Genomic DNA, 25,475 nt, shown 5'->3' on the forward strand with positions numbered 1-25,475 from the left:
GTCTCTGAATTAAGCAGAAAGCTCTCACCCAGTCAAGAGATCAGGGCTAGATCCAACACCGTTTTTTAGCTCACTGCACCATCCCAGTTTCAGAACCTGACTGTATGCAAATTAGTCTGTTCCTGTCCCAGTGCATGATGGGAACAGGGCAAACCAAACTACAAAAGCCAATTCTTACACTGGGAAGGAAACAAGCTCCCGGGGACCGGTTTCTGGCATTACAGCCGTCTTCGGCCCGGTTTGCTTGAATCCTGATGGTGCAATGAGCAAGGGTCTCACATCTGAGAATACCCTTCCACGCTTAGGGTGGACAAAAATATTTACAACAAGGGGTGGTGAGGGACAGAGTCTCTGAATTAAGCAGAAAGCTCTCACCCAGTCAAGAGATCAGGGCTAGATCCAACACCGTTTTTTAGCTCACTGCACCATCCCAGTTTCAGAACCTGACTGTATGCAAATTAGTCTGTTCCTGTCCCAGTGCATGATGGGAACAGGGCAAACCAAACTACAAAAGCCAATTCTTACACTGGGAAGGAAACAAGCTCCCGGGGACCGGTTTCTGGCATTACAGCCGTCTTCGGCCCGGTTTGCTTGAATCCTGATGGTGCAATGAGCAAGGGTCTCACATCTGAGAATACCCTTCCACGCTTAGGGTGGACAAAAATATTTACAACAAGGGGTGGTGAGGGACAGAGTCTCTGAATTAAGCAGAAAGCTCTCACCCAGTCAAGAGATCAGGGCTAGATCCAACACCGTTTTTTAGCTCACTGCACCATCCCAGTTTCAGAACCTGACTGTTCATCACCACCCCCTTTTCTGAATCGTTTTTGGCCACTATAGGTGTGGCAGGGTATACTCAGACATGAGTCCCTTTCTCACTGCACCATCAGGATTCAAGCAAGCCGGGCCGAAGACGGCTGAAATGCCAGAAACCGGACCCCAGTAGCTTGTCTCCTTTCTGGTGAAGAATTGGCTTGGTAGTTTAGTCTGCCCTGTTCCCATGATGCACTGGGCCAGGGACAGACTGATTTGCATATAGCCAGGTTCTGAGCTGGGATGGTGCAGTGAGATAAATAACGGTGATGGATCAAGCCCTGATCTTTGGACTGGGTAAGAGTGGTCTGCTTAATTCAGACACTCTGTTCATCACCACCCCCTTTTCTGAATCGTTTTTGGCCACTATAGGTGTGGCAGGGTATACTCAGACATGAGTCCCTTTCTCACTGCACCATCAGGATTCAAGCAAGCCGGGCCGAAGACGGCTGAAATGCCAGAAACCGGTCCCCGGTAGCTTGTCTCCTTTCTGGTGAAGAATTGGCTTGGCAGTTTAGTCTGCCCTGTTCCCATGATGCACTGGGCCAGGGACAGACTGATTTGCATATAGCCAGGTTCTGAGCTGGGATGGTGCAGTGAGATAAATAACGGTGATGGATCAAGCCCTGATCTTTGGACTGGGTAAGAGTGGTCTGCTTAATTCAGACACTCTGTTCATCACCACCCCCTTTTCTGAATCGTTTTTGGCCACTATAGGTGTGGCAGGGTATACTCAGACATGAGTCCCTTTCTCACTGCACCATCAGGATTCAAGCAAGCCGGGCCGAAGACGGCTGAAATGCCAGAAACCGGTCCCCGGTAGCTTGTCTCCTTTCTGGTGAAGAATTGGCTTGGTAGTTTAGTCTGCCCTGTTCCCATGATGCACTGGGCCAGGGACAGACTGATTTGCATATAGCCAGGTTCTGAGCTGGGATGGTGCAGTGAGATAAATAACGGTGATGGATCAAGCCCTGATCTTTGGACTGGGTAAGAGTGGTCTGCTTAATTCAGACACTCTGTTCATCACCACCCCCTTTTCTGAATCGTTTTTGGCCACTATAGGTGTGGCAAAGTATACTCAGACATGAGTCCCTTTCTCACTGCACCATCAGGATTCAAGCAAGCCGGGCCGAAGACGGCTGAAATGCCAGAAACCGGTCCCCGGTAGCTTGTCTCCTTTCTGGTAAAGAATTGGCTTGGTAGTTTAGTCTGCCCTGTTCCCATGATGCACTGGGCCAGGGACAGACTGATTTGCATATAGCCAGGTTCTGAGCTGGGATGGTGCAGTGAGATAAATAACGGTGATGGATCAAGCCCTGATCTTTGGACTGGGTAAGAGTGGTCTGCTTAATTCAGACACTCTGTTCATCACCACCCCCTTTTCTGAATCGTTTTTGGCCACTATAGGTGTGGCAGGGTATACTCAGACATGAGTCCCTTTCTCACTGCACCATCAGGATTCAAGCAAGCCGGGCCGAAGACGGCTGAAATGCCAGAAACCGGTCCCCGGTAGCTTGTCTCCTTTCTGGTGAAGAATTGGCTTGGTAGTTTAGTCTGCCCTGTTCCCATGATGCACTGGGCCAGGGACAGACTGATTTGCATATAGCCAGGTTCTGAGCTGGGATGGTGCAGTGAGATAAATAACGGTGATGGATCAAGCCCTGATCTTTGGACTGGGTAAGAGTGGTCTGCTTAATTCAGACACTCTGTTCATCACCACCCCTTTTCTGAATCGTTTTTGGCCACTATAGGTGTGGCAGGGTATACTCAGACATGAGTCCCTTTCTCACTGCACCATCAGGATTCAAGCAAGCCGGGCCGAAGACGGCTGAAATGCCAGAAACCGGTCCCCGGTAGCTTGTCTCCTTTCTGGTGAAGAATTGGCTTGGTAGTTTAGTCTGCCCTGTTCCCATGATGCACTGGGCCAGGGACAGACTGATTTGCATATAGCCAGGTTCTGAGCTGGGATGGTGCAGTGAGATAAATAACGGTGATGGATCAAGCCCTGATCTTTGGACTGGGTAAGAGTGGTCTGCTTAATTCAGACACTCTGTTCATCACCACCCCCTTTTCTGAATCGTTTTTGGCCACTATAGGTGTGGCAGGGTATACTCAGACATGAGTCCCTTTCTCACTGCACCATCAGGATTCAAGCAAGCCGGGCCGAAGACGGCTGAAATGCCAGAAACCGGTCCCCGGTAGCTTGTCTCCTTTCTGGTGAAGAATTGGCTTGGTAGTTTAGTCTGCCCTGTTCCCATGATGCACTGGGCCAGGGACAGACTGATTTGCATATAGCCAGGTTCTGAGCTGGGATGGTGCAGTGAGATAAATAACGGTGATGGATCAAGCCCTGATCTTTGGACTGGGTAAGAGTGGTCTGCTTAATTCAGACACTCTGTTCATCACCACCCCCTTTTCTGAATCGTTTTTGGCCACTATAGGTGTGGCAGGGTATACTCAGACATGAGTCCCTTTCTCACTGCACCATCAGGATTCAAGCAAGCCGGGCCGAAGACGGCTGAAATGCCAGAAACCGGTCCCCGGTAGCTTGTCTCCTTTCTGGTGAAGAATTGGCTTGGTAGTTTAGTCTGCCCTGTTCCCATGATGCACTGGGCCAGGGACAGACTGATTTGCATATAGCCAGGTTCTGAGCTGGGATGGTGCAGTGAGATAAATAACGGTGATGGATCAAGCCCTGATCTTTGGACTGGGTAAGAGTGGTCTGCTTAATTCAGACACTCTGTTCATCACCACCCCCTTTTCTGAATCGTTTTTGGCCACTATAGGTGTGGCAGGGTATACTCAGACATGAGTCCCTTTCTCACTGCACCATCAGGATTCAAGCAAGCCGGGCCGAAGACGGCTGAAATGCCAGAAACCGGTCCCCGGTAGCTTGTCTCCTTTCTGGTGAAGAATTGGCTTGGTAGTTTAGTCTGCCCTGTTCCCATGATGCACTGGGCCAGGGACAGACTGATTTGCATATAGCCAGGTTCTGAGCTGGGATGGTGCAGTGAGATAAATAACGGTGATGGATCAAGCCCTGATCTTTGGACTGGGTAAGAGTGGTCTGCTTAATTCAGACACTCTGTTCATCACCATCCCCTTTTCTGAATCGTTTTTGGCCACTATAGGTGTGGCAGGGTATACTCAGACATGAGTCCCTTTCTCACTGCACCATCAGGATTCAAGCAAGCCGGGCCGAAGACGGCTGAAATGCCAGAAACCGGTCCCCGGTAGCTTGTCTCCTTTCTGGTGAAGAATTGGCTTGGTAGTTTAGTCTGCCCTGTTCCCATGATGCACTGGGCCAGGGACAGACTGATTTGCATATAGCCAGGTTCTGAGCTGGGATGGTGCAGTGAGATAAATAACGGTGATGGATCAAGCCCTGATCTTTGGACTGGGTAAGAGTGGTCTGCTTAATTCAGACACTCTGTTCATCACCACCCCCTTTTCTGAATCGTTTTTGGCCACTATAGGTGTGGCAGGGTATACTCAGACATGAGTCCCTTTCTCACTGCACCATCAGGATTCAAGCAAGCCGGGCCGAAGACGGCTGAAATGCCAGAAACCGGTCCCCGGTAGCTTGTCTCCTTTCTGGTGAAGAATTGGCTTGGTAGTTTAGTCTGCCCTGTTCCCATGATGCACTGGGCCAGGGACAGACTGATTTGCATATAGCCAGGTTCTGAGCTGGGATGGTGCAGTGAGATAAATAACGGTGATGGATCAAGCCCTGATCTTTGGACTGGGTAAGAGTGGTCTGCTTAATTCAGACACTCTGTTCATCACCACCCCCTTTTCTGAATCGTTTTTGGCCACTATAGGTGTGGCAGGGTATACTCAGACATGAGTCCCTTTCTCACTGCACCATCAGGATTCAAGCAAGCCGGGCCGAAGACGGCTGAAATGCCAGAAACCGGTCCCCGGTAGCTTGTCTCCTTTCTGGTGAAGAATTGGCTTGGTAGTTTAGTCTGCCCTGTTCCCATGATGCACTGGGCCAGGGACAGACTGATTTGCATATAGCCAGGTTCTGAGCTGGGATGGTGCAGTGAGATAAATAACGGTGATGGATCAAGCCCTGATCTTTGGACTGGGTAAGAGTGGTCTGCTTAATTCAGACACTCTGTTCATCACCACCCCCTTTTCTGAATCGTTTTTGGCCACTATAGGTGTGGCAGGGTATACTCAGACATGAGTCCCTTTCTCACTGCACCATCAGGATTCAAGCAAGCCGGGCCGAAGACGGCTGAAATGCCAGAAACCGGTCCCCGGTAGCTTGTCTCCTTTCTGGTGAAGAATTGGCTTGGTAGTTTAGTCTGCCCTGTTCCCATGATGCACTGGGCCAGGGACAGACTGATTTGCATATAGCCAGGTTCTGAGCTGGGATGGTGCAGTGAGATAAATAACGGTGATGGATCAAGCCCTGATCTTTGGACTGGGTAAGAGTGGTCTGCTTAATTCAGACACTCTGTTCATCACCACCCCCTTTTCTGAATCGTTTTTGGCCACTATAGGTGTGGCAGGGTATACTCAGACATGAGTCCCTTTCTCACTGCACCATCAGGATTCAAGCAAGCCGGGCCGAAGACGGCTGAAATGCCAGAAACCGGTCCCCGGTAGCTTGTCTCCTTTCTGGTGAAGAATTGGCTTGGTAGTTTAGTCTGCCCTGTTCCCATGATGCACTGGGCCAGGGACAGACTGATTTGCATATAGCCAGGTTCTGAGCTGGGATGGTGCAGTGAGATAAATAACGGTGATGGATCAAGCCCTGATCTTTGGACTGGGTAAGAGTGGTCTGCTTAATTCAGACACTCTGTTCATCACCACCCCCTTTTCTGAATCGTTTTTGGCCACTATAGGTGTGGCAGGGTATACTCAGACATGAGTCCCTTTCTCACTGCACCATCAGGATTCAAGCAAGCCGGGCCGAAGACGGCTGAAATGCCAGAAACCGGTCCCCGGTAGCTTGTCTCCTTTCTGGTGAAGAATTGGCTTGGTAGTTTAGTCTGCCCTGTTCCCATGATGCACTGGGCCAGGGACAGACTGATTTGCATATAGCCAGGTTCTGAGCTGGGATGGTGCAGTGAGATAAATAACGGTGATGGATCAAGCCCTGATCTTTGGACTGGGTAAGAGTGGTCTGCTTAATTCAGACACTCTGTTCATCACCACCCCCTTTTCTAAATCATTTTTGGCCACTATAGGTGTGGCAGGGTATACTCAGACATGAGTCCCTTTCTCACTGCACCATCAGGATTCAAGCAAGCCGGGCCGAAGACGGCTGAAATGCCAGAAACCGGTCCCCGGTAGCTTGTCTCCTTTCTGGTGAAGAATTGGCTTGGTAGTTTAGTCTGCCCTGTTCCCATGATGCACTGGGCCAGGGACAGACTGATTTGCATATAGCCAGGTTCTGAGCTGGGATGGTGCAGTGAGATAAATAACGGTGATGGATCAAGCCCTGATCTTTGGACTGGGTAAGAGTGGTCTGCTTAATTCAGACACTCTGTTCATTACCACCCCCTTTTCTGAATCGTTTTTGGCCACTATAGGTGTGGCAGGGTATACTCAGACATGAGTCCCTTTCTCACTGCACCATCAGGATTCAAGCAAGCCAGGCCGAAGACGGCTGAAATGCCAGAAACCGGTCCCCGGTAGCTTGTCTCCTTTCTGGTGAAGAATTGGCTTGGTAGTTTAGTCTGCCCTGTTCCCATGATGCACTGGGCCAGGGACAGACTGATTTGCATATAGCCAGGTTCTGAGCTGGGATGGTGCAGTGAGATAAATAACGGTGATGGATCAAGCCCTGATCTTTGGACTGGGTAAGAGTGGTCTGCTTAATTCAGACACTCTGTTCATCACCACCCCCTTTTCTGAATCGTTTTTGGCCACTATAGGTGTGGCAGGGTATACTCAGACATGAGTCCCTTTCTCACTGCACCATCAGGATTCAAGCAAGCCGGGCCGAAGACGGCTGAAATGCCAGAAACCGGTCCCCGGTAGCTTGTCTCCTTTCTGGTGAAGAATTGGCTTGGTAGTTTAGTCTGCCCTGTTCCCATGATGCACTGGGCCAGGGACAGACTGATTTGCATATAGCCAGGTTCTGAGCTGGGATGGTGCAGTGAGATAAATAACGGTGATGGATCAAGCCCTGATCTTTGGACTGGGTAAGAGTGGTCTGCTTAATTCAGACACTCTGTTCATCACCACCCCCTTTTCTGAATCGTTTTTGGCCACTATAGGTGTGGCAGGGTATACTCAGACATGAGTCCCTTTCTCACTGCACCATCAGGATTCAAGCAAGCCGGGCCGAAGACGGCTGAAATGCCAGAAACCGGTCCCCGGTAGCTTGTCTCCTTTCTGGTGAAGAATTGGCTTGGTAGTTTAGTCTGCCCTGTTCCCATGATGCACTGGGCCAGGGACAGACTGATTTGCATATAGCCAGGTTCTGAGCTGGGATGGTGCAGTGAGATAAATAACGGTGATGGATCAAGCCCTGATCTTTGGACTGGGTAAGAGTGGTCTGCTTAATTCAGACACTCTGTTCATCACCACCCCCTTTTCTGAATCGTTTTTGGCCACTATAGGTGTGGCAGGGTATACTCAGACATGAGTCCCTTTCTCACTGCACCATCAGGATTCAAGCAAGCCGGGCCGAAGACGGCTGAAATGCCAGAAACCGGTCCCCGGTAGCTTGTCTCCTTTCTGGTGAAGAATTGGCTTGGTAGTTTAGTCTGCCCTGTTCCCATGATGCACTGGGCCAGGGACAGACTGATTTGCATATAGCCAGGTTCTGAGCTGGGATGGTGCAGTGAGATAAATAACGGTGATGGATCAAGCCCTGATCTTTGGACTGGGTAAGAGTGGTCTGCTTAATTCAGACACTCTGTTCATCACCACCCCCTTTTCTGAATCGTTTTTGGCCACTATAGGTGTGGCAGGGTATACTCAGACATGAGTCCCTTTCTCACTGCACCATCAGGATTCAAGCAAGCCGGGCCGAAGACGGCTGAAATGCCAGAAACCGGTCCCCGGTAGCTTGTCTCCTTTCTGGTGAAGAATTGGCTTGGTAGTTTAGTCTGCCCTGTTCCCATGATGCACTGGGCCAGGGACAGACTGATTTGCATATAGCCAGGTTCTGAGCTGGGATGGTGCAGTGAGATAAATAACGGTGATGGATCAAGCCCTGATCTTTGGACTGGGTAAGAGTGGTCTGCTTAATTCAGACACTCTGTTCATCACCACCCCCTTTTCTGAATCGTTTTTGGCCACTATAGGTGTGGCAGGGTATACTCAGACATGAGTCCCTTTCTCACTGCACCATCAGGATTCAAGCAAGCCGGGCCGAAGACGGCTGAAATGCCAGAAACCGGTCCCCGGTAGCTTGTCTCCTTTCTGGTGAAGAATTGGCTTGGTAGTTTAGTCTGCCCTGTTCCCATGATGCACTGGGCCAGGGACAGACTGATTTGCATATAGCCAGGTTCTGAGCTGGGATGGTGCAGTGAGATAAATAACGGTGATGGATCAAGCCCTGATCTTTGGACTGGGTAAGAGTGGTCTGCTTAATTCAGACACTCTGTTCATCACCACCCCCTTTTCTGAATCGTTTTTGGCCACTATAGGTGTGGCAGGGTATACTCAGACATGAGTCCCTTTCTCACTGCACCATCAGGATTCAAGCAAGCCGGGCCGAAGACGGCTGAAATGCCAGAAACCGGTCCCCGGTAGCTTGTCTCCTTTCTGGTGAAGAATTGGCTTGGTAGTTTAGTCTGCCCTGTTCCCATGATGCACTGGGCCAGGGACAGACTGATTTGCATATAGCCAGGTTCTGAGCTGGGATGGTGCAGTGAGATAAATAACGGTGATGGATCAAGCCCTGATCTTTGGACTGGGTAAGAGTGGTCTGCTTAATTCAGACACTCTGTTCATCACCACCCCCTTTTCTGAATCGTTTTTGGCCACTATAGGTGTGGCAGGGTATACTCAGACATGAGTCCCTTTCTCACTGCACCATCAGGATTCAAGCAAGCCGGGCCGAAGACGGCTGAAATGCCAGAAACCGGTCCCCGGTAGCTTGTCTCCTTTCTGGTGAAGAATTGGCTTGGTAGTTTAGTCTGCCCTGTTCCCATGATGCACTGGGCCAGGGACAGACTGATTTGCATATAGCCAGGTTCTGAGCTGGGATGGTGCAGTGAGATAAATAACGGTGATGGATCAAGCCCTGATCTTTGGACTGGGTAAGAGTGGTCTGCTTAATTCAGACACTCTGTTCATCACCACCCCCTTTTCTGAATCGTTTTTGGCCACTATAGGTGTGGCAGGGTATACTCAGACATGAGTCCCTTTCTCACTGCACCATCAGGATTCAAGCAAGCCGGGCCGAAGACGGCTGAAATGCCAGAAACCGGTCCCCGGTAGCTTGTCTCCTTTCTGGTGAAGAATTGGCTTGGTAGTTTAGTCTGCCCTGTTCCCATGATGCACTGGGCCAGGGACAGACTGATTTGCATATAGCCAGGTTCTGAGCTGGGATGGTGCAGTGAGATAAATAACGGTGATGGATCAAGCCCTGATCTTTGGACTGGGTAAGAGTGGTCTGCTTAATTCAGACACTCTGTTCATCACCACCCCCTTTTCTGAATCGTTTTTGGCCACTATAGGTGTGGCAGGGTATACTCAGACATGAGTCCCTTTCTCACTGCACCATCAGGATTCAAGCAAGCCGGGCCGAAGACGGCTGAAATGCCAGAAACCGGTCCCCGGTAGCTTGTCTCCTTTCTGGTGAAGAATTGGCTTGGTAGTTTAGTCTGCCCTGTTCCCATGATGCACTGGGCCAGGGACAGACTGATTTGCATATAGCCAGGTTCTGAGCTGGGATGGTGCAGTGAGATAAATAACGGTGATGGATCAAGCCCTGATCTTTGGACTGGGTAAGAGTGGTCTGCTTAATTCAGACACTCTGTTCATCACCACCCCCTTTTCTGAATCGTTTTTGGCCACTATAGGTGTGGCAGGGTATACTCAGACATGAGTCCCTTTCTCACTGCACCATCAGGATTCAAGCAAGCCGGGCCGAAGACGGCTGAAATGCCAGAAACCGGTCCCCGGTAGCTTGTCTCCTTTCTGGTGAAGAATTGGCTTGGTAGTTTAGTCTGCCCTGTTCCCATGATGCACTGGGCCAGGGACAGACTGATTTGCATATAGCCAGGTTCTGAGCTGGGATGGTGCAGTGAGATAAATAACGGTGATGGATCAAGCCCTGATCTTTGGACTGGGTAAGAGTGGTCTGCTTAATTCAGACACTCTGTTCATCACCACCCCCTTTTCTGAATCGTTTTTGGCCACTATAGGTGTGGCAGGGTATACTCAGACATGAGTCCCTTTCTCACTGCACCATCAGGATTCAAGCAAGCCGGGCCGAAGACGGCTGAAATGCCAGAAACCGGTCCCCGGTAGCTTGTCTCCTTTCTGGTGAAGAATTGGCTTGGTAGTTTAGTCTGCCCTGTTCCCATGATGCACTGGGCCAGGGACAGATTGATTTGCATATAGCCAGGTTCTGAGCTGGGATGGTGCAGTGAGATAAATAACGGTGATGGATCAAGCCCTGATCTTTGGACTGGGTAAGAGTGGTCTGCTTAATTCAGACACTCTGTTCATCACCACCCCCTTTTCTGAATCGTTTTTGGCCACTATAGGTGTGGCAGGGTATACTCAGACATGAGTCCCTTTCTCACTGCACCATCAGGATTCAAGCAAGCCGGGCCGAAGACGGCTGAAATGCCAGAAACCGGTCCCCGGTAGCTTGTCTCCTTTCTGGTGAAGAATTGGCTTGGTAGTTTAGTCTGCCCTGTTCCCATGATGCACTGGGCCAGGGACAGACTGATTTGCATATAGCCAGGTTCTGAGCTGGGATGGTGCAGTGAGATAAATAACGGTGATGGATCAAGCCCTGATCTTTGGACTGGGTAAGAGTGGTCTGCTTAATTCAGACACTCTGTTCATCACCACCCCCTTTTCTGAATCGTTAATGTGGGGCAGCATCAAAATCAATGGGTGATGCTGGAGAACGCCCACTGAAACACCCATTACCCACCCTTTTCACTCTAAGTATAGCGTGAAAGGGTGCCTTATTTACAGGGCAAAAACAACAGTTGATGGACAGAATGCAGAACAATGTCATACATTCACCCCAGTACAGAGATCTGGGCCTAAATCCATAATTTTTTTGCACTCCACACCACCCCAGTTCAGACATGGCCATATGCAAATCAGCCTTGACCCTGTGCCTCATGGGAACAATCCAGCCTGAACTGCCAAGCCATGTCTTTCCTGGACCGGAATCAAGCATCCTAGGACCGGTTTCTGGCTATCAGCCGTCTTCAGCCAGGATAGCTTGACTCCAGTGTTGTGGAGAGCATGGGACTCACGTCTGAGCATACCCATCCCACTCGGGGTGACAAATGCAAAAACAACAGTTGATGGACAGAATGCTGTCACAACGTCAGGCAGATTGACTAACCTTAAGCATCAGGTACAGCAGGAGCAATGTAGTTGCTAGTTTCTCTCCTCCCTGGGAACGGCACCTCAAGTGAGTCGTATACATAAATACTCCCCTATGAGGACCTCACCCAGGGAAGGGGAAAAGTGGAGAAATAAAACATAAAGGACTGGCAGCCAGAAACCATCTACAGGCCTCGACAACAGGAGAGACACCATATGTTGAATCTGTGTTCTGGTTCCTGCATAGAGACACAAGGACACAAATAATTGCACACCACCTCGGACTACAATATCAATTATACATTAATGTGTGGGACTACACTTACTTAATAAAGCTGCCGCATTCATCCAAGTAGACATGGGCAAAAAAAGGAAAAAATAAAGCAAAGTCAAACAAATAGTAGCTGCCCAAGCACCACAGTTCTGGAAAGCTAAAGGTTCTTTGTAGATAATGCTGCACAGTCATATGAATGAAAAACTACTTAGCTACACAAAAGTAGTTTCTTCCTGCACAGCTGCGTAGAACACGAAAGACAATGATTCTTGCTTCCGGCGATTTCGAAAGTTCTTAATCCGAGCTGCTCACCAGCTCCGAGGTAAGCCAAAATATTCAGCGGAAAGCCGTGCCCCAAAAAGAAGAAAAAAAATAAACACAACGTAAAGGAGCATCGAGCATGTACTACATGCTGGCGCTCCGTATATCCAATATCCGATACTTCCGAGAGTATGCGCGATAATGTTACCACGTTCTAAATGGAAGCGTTCATGGAAGCAGAGAGCCTCTCACCCGGCTCTCACAGCGCGGCTCCCAGATGGGGTCAAAGGTTCCCACACACCGCGGAAACAGCAAACGAAGGCTCGATTCTCAATCACTCTTTCACAGCGCGTCTCTGAGTGATTAGTAACATCCCAAAGCAGAGTGAAACAGAACGCCGAATATCAAGGTTCCAGGTCCAATGAGAACTCGTGAAGGGCAACACCACAGGTGACAAGGACCGAGGGCTTACTGAGAGAGACAGATATAGAAAGCAGGAGCGGGATTGAAAGAGGAAAGGAAGGACAGACTACATAGCAGGCATTCTGGGAGATGTAGTCCATAATGAAGCACCTAAAACGTGACAAATGCAGAACAATGTCATACATTCACCCCAGTACAGAGATCTGGGCCTAAATCCATCGTTTTTTTGCACTCCACACCACCCAAGTTCAGACATGGCATATGCAAATCAGCCTTGACCCTGTGCCTCATGGGAACAGTCCAGCCCGAACTGCCGAGCGATGTCTTTCCTGGACCGGAATCAAGCATCCTAGGACCGGTTTCTGGCTATCAGCCGTCGTCAGCCAGGATAGCTTGAATCCAGTGGTGTGGAGAGCATGGGACTCACGTCTGAGCATACCCATCCCACTCGGGGTGACAAATGCAAAAACAACAGTTGATGGACATTAAGTGGCTTAACACTGCCTTCTAAATAAGACAAAGCCTTTATCACCATCACAGCATCAAAAAAGTGACGTTCTGGTGGTGATAGTGGCTTTTAAACATGATCCACAGTATTCAAGATAACCAACGTCATCATCTCAAGTACATTTCCATTTCTCCCCTGTTGAAATTGCAATATTCAGCTCTTCTCCCACACCTTCAATTGGGTACAGTCAATTGACCTTGCCCATCCCTTCTCCACCATGAGAATTTGTCTCCCACTTAGTTTGAAGTCTTCTCCTTAACAAAGGTTTCCTCCCATACCTTACTATCGCTATAATAAAATAATGCTTTTTCACTAACTAACAAAGCCTTGCAGCTGCACCTGCAGAGGAAAGCACATGCTAACAAAACAATTCTCACATGAACAGTTAAACATTGGAACTCGAGAACATAAGGTCTCTAATTACGCTAAGTTAGCATAGCAGTTAAAGTGCACTTGACTTTTGAATATAGGTGCACGCACATCCATAATTAGTACATATAATGAATATTATGTGGACTAAAATCATGATTACATATAACTGTGTGTTACATCTTAAGGAGGGGACCGAAGCGGTGGGAAACACCGCCCGCCTGTTTTCCGCCCCGGTCGCCTTGCGGCCCGGGCGGAAAAGGGATAACATGTTGGCGGTGTCTATCAGACACCGCCAGCCATATTAGAATAGGCATTTTTCAATGTCTGTCCGTGGCGGCAATGCCGCCACTGAAAGGCATGCAGTGTTCACTCTAGGGGGCCCCTGTGGGCCCCCAGAGTGACGGCCAAAGGGGGGTGGGACACGGGGGGGTACCTGTGGTACCCCCCTGCATTTGCATAATCGCAGCGGCAGGCACCGCGCGGTGCCTGCCGCTTCGATTATGCAAATGCGTGCATTTGTTTTTAACATTGTGGCGGGCGGTGCAGTGAGCACCGCCCGCCACAATGTTAATTTGAGGAATGCGCCCGCCACTGTGGCGGGCGCATCCTAATGCCAATGTCAGGACCCCCGCCCTTTAGGCGGGCGGTCCCGATCTACGATGGGATGACGGGCGGGCAAAGTCCGCCCGTCATCCTAATGGAGCCCATAGTCTTTTTGCTAAGGTAGTTAAGTTGGTTACTGTCCCTGCTGCAATGATCAATCTTCGGTCTCCAGAATTCTAAGAATTGGGCTCACTGCCAGATGGTACTCAAGACAGACATTTACACCCCACCACTTTAAAATGTCGCCAGCCACCCGTGGGAGTAAGAGAGTAGCATTGGGAGTAGCCATAATTTCTTCACGGATTGCAACCACAGTGACTGGCAAGGTGGTTATTCAACAGAAAAAAGAATTGCCTTAACCGGGTTTTAAGATTCAAACATTTCCACAACCACTAGATGCAACAGGTTGTTGGGCACAAAAGCCAGAGGTCTGTAGAGCTTAGGAGCATTACAAAAGGACCCCAGGATCAGCAATGGGATCTACAAGTTCTGAGCTAGATTAGGGTGCCTGAATGCCCTCGTTTTTCGCTTTGAAAGCATCTGTCTTACTCTCCCACCTGACTGGGGAAGGAGGGCAAGTTTTTCAGGAATGCTTGAAATTCAACATTCCTCCTTTTGGTATGACAAATTTGCCCACCATTAGTCAGTGTATAAAAGTGGTAGTCCAACACTCCACTGTGCTGGTCCGATTTGATGCCTGGATCTTTTGTTTCAGGGGTCGAACAGTTAGCTGCCTTGCCGTCTCCTCGACTGATCAAGACCCACCTTCCTGTCCATCTCATCCCTGAGTCCTTCTGGAAAAACAACTGCAAGGTAACCAAGTCTGGCTGGATCATGAGACGAAAGGAGGCAGAAGGGACGCATGGAAAAAATGATTGCAACCATGGAGGTGGGAGATATCTGCAGGTTTTAGTAGCATCAGGCTCAATCCCATTTAGCTTTTTTTGCATCTTCTGTACTCAGCCTTCAAATGGAGACTGGGTTTTGTTTACATCTTGGGAGGCCTTATGGTGATGTCCCACAGCTTGACTAGGTACCATCTAGAGGAGATATGGCCAGGCCTAATTTCTGCTTGTTTTCATAATCCAACTGCTCTCTTGGGACCCCATCTGTTTAAAACAATAAAATATATATATTTATTGATAATTTGACAATATTAGGATTAATAGCATTAGGTACAGTTGTCTGGTTTAAACAATACCACTATAATGCACACTATTTGTCCACTGCAAGACTACCACAGTTTAAAATATACATAGATTGTACACTGCATCACAGTTTTCGTGCATACGTGCATTTGTAGTCTTGGAGAGGTGCTGTATAGTAAACAGTGTGAAAAGCAATTAACATGTGGAAGAAACAACTAGAGACTGCCATGTGGTGCAATGATAAACGGGGTACGTGGAGAGGGAGGTTGGTGTCTGCAGGGTTATTAAGTAAGACCATCATCTCTGGCAGAGGGGGTGGGGGAGAAGTGGGAAGGCATGCCTCGGGGCACAGGCCCAGCAGGGTCAGAGCCTTCGCTTCCACACACACATTCAGGAATAAACACCTGCTTGTCCAGATTTAGCCACGTCTAAATATCTCTGCCAATTTGGGGGATTAGATGCAACCGAGCGGACCGCTCAGAGAAATGTGAAAACCTCCTGTTCTGCTATAATGCCAGAGAAATGTAACACCTCCTGTTCTGCTATAATGCCAGAGAAATGTGACACCTCCTGTTCTGCTATAATGCCGGAGAAATGTGACACCTCCTGTTCTGCTATAATGCCAGAGAAATGTGACACCTCCTGTTCTGCTATAATGCCAGAGAAATGTGACACCTCCTGTTCTGCTATAATGCCGGAGAAATGTGACACCTCCTGTTCTGCTATAATGCCAGAGAAATGTGACACCTCCTGTTCTGCTATAATGCCAGAGAAATGTGACACCTCCTGTTCTGCTATAATGCCGGAGAAATGTGACACCTCCTGTTCTGCTATAATGCCAGAGAAATGTGACACCTCCTGTTCTGCTATAATGCCAGTGCATAAATTGCAGAGCCTCAGCTTGATGGGCGGTGACGCCTCCAACTTCCAACACATTGCTATCTTACGCTTGGCCAAAACCAAAGCAAGGTCTAGAAATGTGTTAGTGGCTTTATGTTCTGCTGTACGGGAAGTAATCCCTAAGAGATAATAAAGGCTGGCTGTATGCACTGTGTGAAACTACAACTCCACAGAGTACTGCTTTTACCGCTGCCCAATAAGGAGTCAGCTGAGGGCATGACCATACCATGTGAATAAAATTTGCTTTAGGATCTTGAGAGTGTGGTCAGGAGTCCGGAGTCCCCTGGTACGTACGTGGGAGTCTGTGTGGCAGAAGATGCGTGTGGTGAAGGTAATAGTGTTGGGTTTATTTACGTCTAGCGTTCAAGGACATGCATTTTGATACCCCCAGGCATTAGGCCCACTTCTTATTGGTGAGCATAATGGATAGTGTCTTGTCCCAGTAAGCCCAGAGAGCAGCAAAGGGCACATCCCCGTCCCCGTGTAGGAGTTGAATAACAATATTATAGAGCGACAACCAGTCTCATGTGTAAGAATGGTTTGGAAAAGTCTAGACATATCTGGCTCGTTGTGTGTTTCATGCCAGACCCTATGCAGATGTCAGGTAAGCGAGGTGTAAAGAATGAAGGAACCCAGCGGCAAGGCCGGACTGAGGACCCAAGGTAGCCCTGGCAATATTCTTTTGTCAGCCCCTGGGGAAGTGCTGGCTGGCCCCAGGAGTCTGGAAACACGTGCTTGCTGCTTTTGCCACTGGAGGGCGATATTGCACCACTGCTACAAAACTGGCCCCAGTGACAAACCCTTCAATCGATCAACCAGTCAATCCAATGTCTTGTAAAGCAGGACTACTCACCCATAAGGGTGTCAAGGCACTGAGGTGCATGTATGACATTACAACGCATACTTTTACCATGCATGCCTTTACATCGCAAGTTTTACAACGCAAGCTTTTACAACGCATAGTGTTGAGGGGTGCTGGATAGTGAATAGTTTAATTTACTATTCCAACTCCAGTCCCCGTGGATAGTAGGGAAGGTGTTGGATAGTAAATTAAATCTATTCCCTATCCTAGAGCGCCCCCCAGCGCAATGCGTTGTAATGGCATGCGTTGTAATAGTTGCGTTGTAAAGGCTCTGCGTGGTAAAAGTTGCGTTGTAAAGGATGTTCCCCCACTGAGGTGGGTGCTGCTGATCCATCAAATGCACTGTGGTTCAGTCGAAGATCCAGGTCTTGATGTCCTTCCTGAATTGATGCAAAAACCACAGTTGATGGACAGAATGCAGAACAATGTCATACATTCACCCCAGTACAGAGATCTGGGCCTAAATCCATAGTTTTTTTGCACTACACACCCCCACAGTTCAGACATGGCCATATGCAAATCAGTCTGACCCTGTGCCTCATGGGAACAGTCCAGCCCGAACTGCCAAGCCATACCTTCCCTGGACCGGAAACAAGCTTCCGAGGACCGGTTTCTGGAATTCCAGCCGTCTTCAGCCCGGCTTGCTTGAATCCAGTAGTGTGGAGAGCATGGGACTCACGTCTGAGCATACCCATCCCACTCGGGGTGCCAAATGCAAAAACCACAGTTGATGGACAGAATGCAAAACAATGTCATACCTTCACCCCAGTACAGAGATCTGGGCCTAAATCCATCGTTTTTTTGCACTCCACACCACCCCAGTTCAGACATTCCTGAATTGAGGCAGTGACTGAGATTTCCTAAAGTGGAGAGGCAGGGCGTTTCAGGTCTCTGCTGGTAGGTAGGAGAAGAACCTTCCTGCGGCTGTGGTCTTGTGGAAATGTGGGATGGTGGCCAGAGCTAGTTGGGCAGAGCGGAGGTCTCTGGTGGGCGCGTGGATTGCAAGTGGTGGTTAATGTACTCAGGTCCCACGTCATGTAGGGCTTTGTAGGCATGTGTGAGGAGCTTGAAGGTGATTCTTTTGTTGACTGGGAGCCAGTGGAGGTCCTTCAGGTGGCTGGTGATGTGCTTCCGGGGGAAATATTGAGGATGAATCTGGCGGAGGCGTTGTGAATGTTCTGCTGTTTCTTGAGGAGTTTCTGGGTGATGCCAGCGTAGAATGTGCTGCCATAGTCTAGTGTACTGCTGATGAGTGCCTGGGTGACCGTATTTCTGGACTCAGTGGGGATCCACTTGAAGATATTTCGGAGTAGGCATAGCATAGGCGTAGCATGTGAAAGCAGGATGATGAGATGCTATTGATCTTGCGGTTCATGGTGAGCGAGGAGTCCAGAATGCCGCCGAGTTTTCGTGCGTGGTCTGTGGGTGTGGGTGGTTCAAGTGCTGTGAGCCACCAAGAGTTGTCCCAGGTGGAGGGGTTGGAGCCCAGGATGAGGTATATGGCTTGAGGCAGCTGTCCCTCTCCAGGTGGAGACAGTCTTCATCCCATGGTCAAGGTTGTTCTTGGCAACAGTGGGTTCATTGGCGAGGGAGAGAATCAGCTGGGTGTAGTATGCATCGGAGACGATGTTAAGTCCGTGGCTCCTGATGATGGCTGTGAGCTGGGCCAGGTAGATGTTGAAGAGAGTGGGGCTCAAGGAGGAGCCCTGAGGCACTTTGCAGCTGATCTCTGTGAGATCTGAGTAGAACAGTGGAAGTCTGACTCTCTGTGTTCAGCTGGTGAGGAAGGAGCGGATTCATTCCAGGGCTTTGTCATATGATGTCGGTGTCAAGGATTCTTGTGCATAGGGTGCGGTGGGAGATATTATTGAAGGCGGCCGAGAGGTCTAGGAGGAGGGCTGCAGTTTTTTCTCCATTGATCTGGATGCGGACGTCTCCTGTGGCTGCGAGGAGGGCAATATCGGTGCTGTGGTTGCTTTGGAATCTGAATTGGGTGAGGTCCAGGATGTGGAGCGCTTCGATGAACTCGGAAAGTTGGCTGTTGTTGGCCATCTCGATGAACCTGGCTGGGATGAGGAGTAGAGATGGGTCTGAGGTTCTTGAGGTCCATTGAGTCAGCAGAGGGTTTCTTTAGCAAGGGATTGATCTCTGCATGTTTCCAGTCTTCCAGGATGGAGGCAGAGTTGATGGAGCAGTTGATGGTGCAGCAGAGTATGGGGTGATGGAGGTGCCATCTCTGTTGAATATGTGCTGTGGGCAGGGGTCCGAGAGTACTCCGGAGTGGATGCTCTTCATGATCCTGAGGGTGTTGTCAGCAGTAAAGAAAGTCCAGCTGAGTGGGATCTGCTGGGTTCCGGTGTCGTTGGGTGTGGTGGTTGTGGGTGGGGTAAGAGTGTCTTCAGTATCGAAGCTGTTGTAGATCTCCTTAATCTTGCGGTGGAGGAAGTTGTGAGGTTGCTGCAGAGGTCTTGGAAGGGTGGGATGTCTGCTGTCTCTGAGCTGGGTTTGACAAATTCTTTGACCATGGCCAAAAGTTCTCTGCTATTGAGTGCATTGGTCTTGACCCTTTCTTGTAGGGCAGCTTCCTTTGTTGTTCTAATGAGGTGGTGGTATGCGGTGAAAGCGGTTTTGAAGGCTGAGCAGTCTTACAGGGTCTTGCTGCACCTCCATTTCCTCTTGAGCCATCTACAGATGCGTCTGAACTCATGAAGGGCGGGGGAGTACCAGCTGGCATTAATGAAGTTTCGCTTGCCTGGGACTTTCTTGAGGGGAGCCAGTGTATTAAGATCTGCGGATGTTAGTGGTGGGGTTTTGCTGAGGGATGCAGTGAGCTTTTCTACTGTGATCTTGGTCCAACATCTGCGAGGGAAGCGGTTTGCATGGAGGTGTACGTGAGTTTGCTGAAGGATAAATGGCCGCAGCAATGGTCGGTCCAAAGGAGCTCAGTGGTGTGGCTGAAGGTGATGTTGTTGCTGGCGTAGAAGAGGTAGTCAAGCGTGTGTCCTGCTGAGTAGGGGATATGACCAGTTGTTCAAGTCCAACAGTGGCGAGGTTCTCCAGCAGGGACGTGGTGTTCTTGTTGTTGGGGTTGTCCAGGTGAAAGTCAAGGTAGCTGAGGACGATGTAGTCTGTGGATGCAAGAGCATGGGGTGCTATGAAGTCGATGATGGAGTTGCTGAAGCGTGGATGGGGTCCAGGGGAGTCTGTAGATGAGGGTGCCATGGAGTGTGGTGTTCAGGTTGGTCTGGACCTGGAAGTGGAGGTGCTCCATGTTGGTCAAGTGGACGTCTGAGTGGGTTGTGAGGTGGAGGGTGCTTTTGTGTATGATGGTGATGCCTCCACCCGGTTTGTTTATGCGATCCTTGTGAATAATCTTGTAGCTGTACGGGATGGCAGTGGCGATGTCTGGGGCGGAGGTGGAGTTCATCCAGGTGTCCATGAGGAATTCGATGTTGGGGTGGACAGAGTTGAGTAGCTCCCAGATATCCATGGCTTGTTTGCAGAGGGAGCGTGTGTTGAGCAGGGTACAGGTGAGGCAGTTGGTCCGGTCTTTGTCGGTCGAGTGATGGGTGTGTCTGGTGTGCAGTGGCTGGCGATGGTGCAGCTGCAGTTACGGCAGGAAAAAGAGCCCTGGGTGCCATTCGGCGATGCGCAGTGGCAGGCGGTGTGGTGTCCGGTGTGGAGGGTGCTGGCGTAATATCGGGGGGTGGTCCACGGACCAGGGCCCTAGGCATGGTCCAGGCATGGATGGGTGCAAACAGACTTGCCTCTGGCACGCTGAAGCACGCTTGTTCAATCCACCTGCTGTGCAGTCACTGGGTGGCCACCATTAAGTAGCATGATGGGGAGGGCTTGATGGCTGGGAGGTGGTAAAAGCCGGTAGCGGGAAAAGGGCACTGGAGGGGGGCAAGCTGCAGGGGACAAGCAGCAGTGGGGACACAGTGAAGAAAAGGCACAAAAGTGGAAAGTGGAAAAGTGCACAAGTGAAAGAAAGAGACAGAAAAGAAGAAAAATGCAGAAAGTGACAGAAGAGCAGAAATGAAATGTCAGCATTTGTAAAGGCAGCTACCTCCTGAGAGGTGTCCTGGGGGCCCTTGGGAAGATTAAGCAAGCTATTGCCCAGATTCACATGGTGCTGGACTAACCTGCAGCCAGCACTGGGGATTGAACCATGAACCCCGTGGTCCGGAGTCAGGCACCCTGGCCGCTGCGCCACACCTCAACCACAGAAGAGGGTCCAGAACAATGCAAAAAAAAGTGACAGAAGAGCAGAAAAATACAGAAAGTGAAAGAGAGCAGAAAAGATGAGAGGAGGAAAAGAGATCAAGAGAGAAGGCAGAAAGCAGAGAGACAGAGGGCAGGGCATCAGCAAAGCAGAGATGCTCCCCACTGCACCACCAAGGATGAGGCGCAGGCGAGTGCCTGTGGGTGGAGGAGGACCTCAAACTCAGGATTTGGAAGGGTCAGGTGCAACAGCTACCAGGCATAGCTGTGCGGCGCGGGAAAGCTACGTACCGACAAGGTCAGTAAGATCGCTCTTTCACCGCGCATCGGCTGCCATTATGTAGGGTGAGGGGGAGGGCGTGACAGCTGGGAGGTGGGAAAAGCAGCAATTTCGAAAGTGGCGGTCCGCGGGGACGAGCAGCGGTGAGGACACAATGAGAAAAAGGGGGAAGAGGAAAAAGTGGAAAAGTGTAGAAGTGAAAGAAAGTGACAGAACAGCAGAAAATAAGGAGCGTAGAAAGTGGGCCCGGTAACAGATTGCTCCACATGAAATGGAGTTACCACTTAGTTTCGGGAGGAAAGCGGCCTGAGCGCAAAGCACCAATTTGTCTGGGAATATTTCTAGAAATGGGGGCTTTGACAATAGAGCCTGCAGCTCGCTCACCCTCCTGGCAGATGTCATTGCCACCAAGAAGGCTGTTTTGATGGTGAGCAGTTGGAGGGGGCAATTATGAAGGGGCTCCAAAGAAGGGCATATTAGGAAAGCGAGAACCAACTTAAGGTCCCACTGAAGCATAATGAAAGGGACAGGAAAGAACATAAATACAAGGCTTTAAAAAAATCTATGTATAATGGGTTACTATAGAAAAGTGTCCCTGTTTGCATGGTTACCCCTGACTTTATGCCTGACATGTGATGCAACTTGACTTGATGTGCCCTGGGTCCCTGCCAATCAAGTTTCCAGGGCCTGTGTTCTTTCCAAAAACGGTTACTTTGGACCCACAATTGGCACATCTCTGGCCACAGGTAAGCCCCTTGTAAAAGGTACCATGGTTACCAATGGCACTGTGACCAGAGAAGTCCACTGCCTATAGCCTCGGTAAGCCACCCTTCTAGCAGGGTGCACTAGACCATAGGTGAGGATAAATGTGTATGGACACTGTACCCCTAGGGTGCCTAAGTCCATTCTTAAATATTGTAAGTGCAGTAAAGCCATAAAGAGTATGTGGTCTGAGAGTTGGTCATTACAAACTCCACAGTTCCATAATGGTTTTACTGAAACCTGCGAAGTTTGATAGCACACTTCTCAGCACATTAAATCCACACTGGTGCCAGTGTGGGATTTAATGTAAAATGTATTCAAAGGTCATCTTAGAGATGTCTCCTGAAAAACGACCAGCCCTTGTGTGGTTTCTGAACGGCTTCCCACCATTTTCCACCTCCAGACAGATTTCTGGACTCCTAGGTAGAAAGCCTCCGCTCGCTGGGTCCAGAAAAAGAGCCCATTCTGTGCAGAGTTGTCATGCCTCCTCCCCCAGGATGGGCCGGGTCCACGAAGGATTAGTTTAGTACCATAAACCACCTTAATTGTGTAACCATGGAGCACAACCTCTTGTTTTCCTGAAAATGAGAGGTAAAATACCCGGAAAGAATCGATCTGAATGGGGCATCGCAGAGTGCCTTCACATGAAGGCGCCAAATTGGTATTTTGGGCCTGCTTGTCCCCCTGCTCAGTTGCAATTGTAGAAGGCAATGAGAGAGTAAGTCCAATATATTCAGACCGTAGCACACTGGCAAGGGCGTCTCAAGAGCAATAAACAAGATCAATCCTGGTATGTAGGTTGTGTAAACCAGAGTAGTATGGGAACTCTCTAGTCTCCGGTTTCAGACTGCGCCATGCATCCTTCACCTGGGTATTAGTGACCCATCTCTGTAAGGGATATGAGAGAGATATTGATTGTGCTCCTAGCATTGGGGAGCAGGAGCGGTCGTCAATGAGGTCCGTGGTGCAATTATAGTCCCCTCCTCAGTAACTCGGTGCTAGTGCATAACGTAACAGTGTTGGGGTCAAAGATTGCAAGAACAGAGCTTGGTTAGTATTAGGTGCATAAAGCGATATTAGTGAGAGTGGGAGATCATCCAATAAACCTTCCAAAGTATCAGCGTATCAGCTGTCTAGATCAATTTGTGTACACAGTACCTCTTGGAGTACCACTGGAGCCACCCAGATTTGTGCTTCCCGAGCATATCTGGAATATGTGGTCCCTATGAATATGCCCCTCCAACACCTGCACATATATTCCAGTTCTGATCACGTTAGATTCATCTCCAGAAGGAGCGCAATCTAAATCTTATATGTACGGAGATAGTGTAAGACATGGTACTGCTTTGTGTATTGTGCCAGGCCACATACATTCCATGGTCAGCGACAGAAGTTAGGATCCCACTGTATTAACGTTAAGGGACATTATCCATCCATACTTCCATACTAATATAATAAAGAGAGAGCCCAAACCTTTGAGGCGGGTAATCTCAGGAACCACAGCACCAATCACAACACCCAATACAGCGTTGGAAAGGGCAGTTGAAGCAGAAGGACATGGGCTATGCAGACGCCCACCATATACATTTAAAAGGTAAAAGAACCGTGCCAGCAAAGTAGTCCCTTGTGGGCGTGTCTGCGTTGTGCTGTGGGCGTGTGCTGGGGTCGTGACAAATGCTGGGGGCGTGTGGTACGTTCCGCCCTTCATGCCATGTCTCATATCGTGTGCTAATCCCACCCTGCTCCCTTTAAATACCCCTGCACCCCATAATCATAACCCACTCTTACTCCTTAAAATACTCCAACACCCTTAAACATTAACCCATCTCAACCCTATAAATATACCCTGTACCCCAAAACCCAAACCTATCCCTAAACCCTAAAAATACCCCTGTAACCCAAAACCCAAACCTAGCCCTGAACCCTATAAATACCCCTGTACCTCAAAACCCAAACCTACCCCTACACCCTAAAAATACCCCTGTACCCCAAAACCCAAACCTAGCCCTGAACCCTAAAAATACCACTGTACCACAAAACCCAAACCTACACCTGAACCCTAAAATACCCCTGTACCCCAAAACCCAAACCTAGCCCTGAACCCTTAAAATACCCCTGTACTCCAAAACCCAAACCTACCCCTGAACCCTAAAAATACCCCTGTACCCCAAAACCCAAACCTAGCCATGAACCCTAAAAATAACCCTGTACCCCAAAACCCAAACCTACCCCTGAACCCTAAAATACCCCTGTACCCCAAAACCCAAACCTAGACCTGAACCCTAAAAATACCCCTGTACCCCAAAACCCAAACCTAGCCCTGAACACTTAAAATAACCCTGAACCCCAAAACCCAAACCTACCCCTGAACCCTAAAAATACCCCTATACCCCAAAACCCAAACTTAGCCCTGAACCCTAAAAATACCCCTGTACCCCAAAACCCATACCTATCCCTAAACCTTAAAACTACCCCTGTACCCCATAACCCAAAACTATATCTGAACCCTTTAAATACCCAAACACCATACCCCAAAACATATACCCCTATACCCATACTTACCTTATCCAAACATTTAAAAAAAGCATGCTTTTACCATTCATGCATTTACAACGAATTTCGTTGTAAATGTATGCGTGGTAAAAGCATATAAAATGTAATGCCATGCGTTATAATGGCATTGCGGAGTCATGGTACTTTCATAATGAAAGTATGCGGAGTGATGGTATGCGGAAAGAAAGTTGCGGAATAATGGGTGTTTACCCTCCCCCAGTATGTACATTGGTGGCACGGCGGCCCACATCTCCAGCAACATACTTTTTTTTTTTCACCACCCATTTGAAAAATGCACAGGTCTCTCTCATTGATGGCCAGCACCAACATACACTTTTAGACACACCTCCCGCCACAAGTTCTAGAATTGTGGACTTTAGAGCTGGGGAGCTACGTTCAAATCTCAGCATCAGCTCAACATCCTGTGATTCCAGGCAAATCGCTTTGTCTCCCCGTGCCTACCACAAATGAATGTGTTCTTCTGTAATGTAAATTGTACTCATGCCATGCTTTTGAGTTTGCGCTATATATTATTGCAAGGAAAAATAAAGTAGGGAAACTCGAGTTCACACACTACTGAACGGGCACTCTTAAGTGCATCAGCAGTGCACTGTGAATCGGAGCGTTTCACAGGCCTGTTACAGATAAGAAATGCTATCAAAACGAAATCCTACAAAACAATATACTACTGGCCGGCAGCAATTCATACCCGGACAACGTCGGGACGGGCTGCTAGTATTGTATATAAGGATACCCCCCATCGTCGCCCCGGATCCCTCCCGTTGAATCCCCAAGGAAATGCTGCATGTCACATCTACCACTAAAATAAAAGGAAAATCCACACTAGGAATAAAAAAAGATAACATAAGAAATGTCCAACTCCCATTCCCAGTCTGGTTCACCATTGGGTGACCAGCCATTGGCACTGTAATGCAATACTAACAACACTAAGTAACAGTCTTTACCAGTGGGACTTTATAAGTCTGGGGATCGGGGATGCC

General features: G+C 49.1%; 1 protein-coding gene across 5 annotated transcripts in view; it reads left to right on the forward strand.

Annotated features, from left to right (window-relative positions):
- Positions 1–25,475, forward strand: part of LOC147705711 (sulfotransferase 1 family member D1-like) — a 517,747-nt gene that overhangs the window by 455,299 nt on the left and 36,973 nt on the right. For all 5 annotated transcript variants that reach the window (XM_086932132.1, XM_086932133.1, XM_086932134.1 and 2 more), the window contains one exon: positions 14,461–14,558. In XM_086932132.1, the coding sequence (XP_086788258.1) occupies positions 14,461–14,558 (98 nt within the window). The remainder of the gene's footprint in view (positions 1–14,460; positions 14,559–25,475) is intronic.

Source organism: Lissotriton vulgaris, chromosome 7 (genome assembly GCF_964263255.1).
Source record: "Lissotriton vulgaris chromosome 7, aLisVul1.2, whole genome shotgun sequence".
NCBI classification, from domain to species: Eukaryota; Metazoa; Chordata; class Amphibia; order Caudata; family Salamandridae; genus Lissotriton; species Lissotriton vulgaris.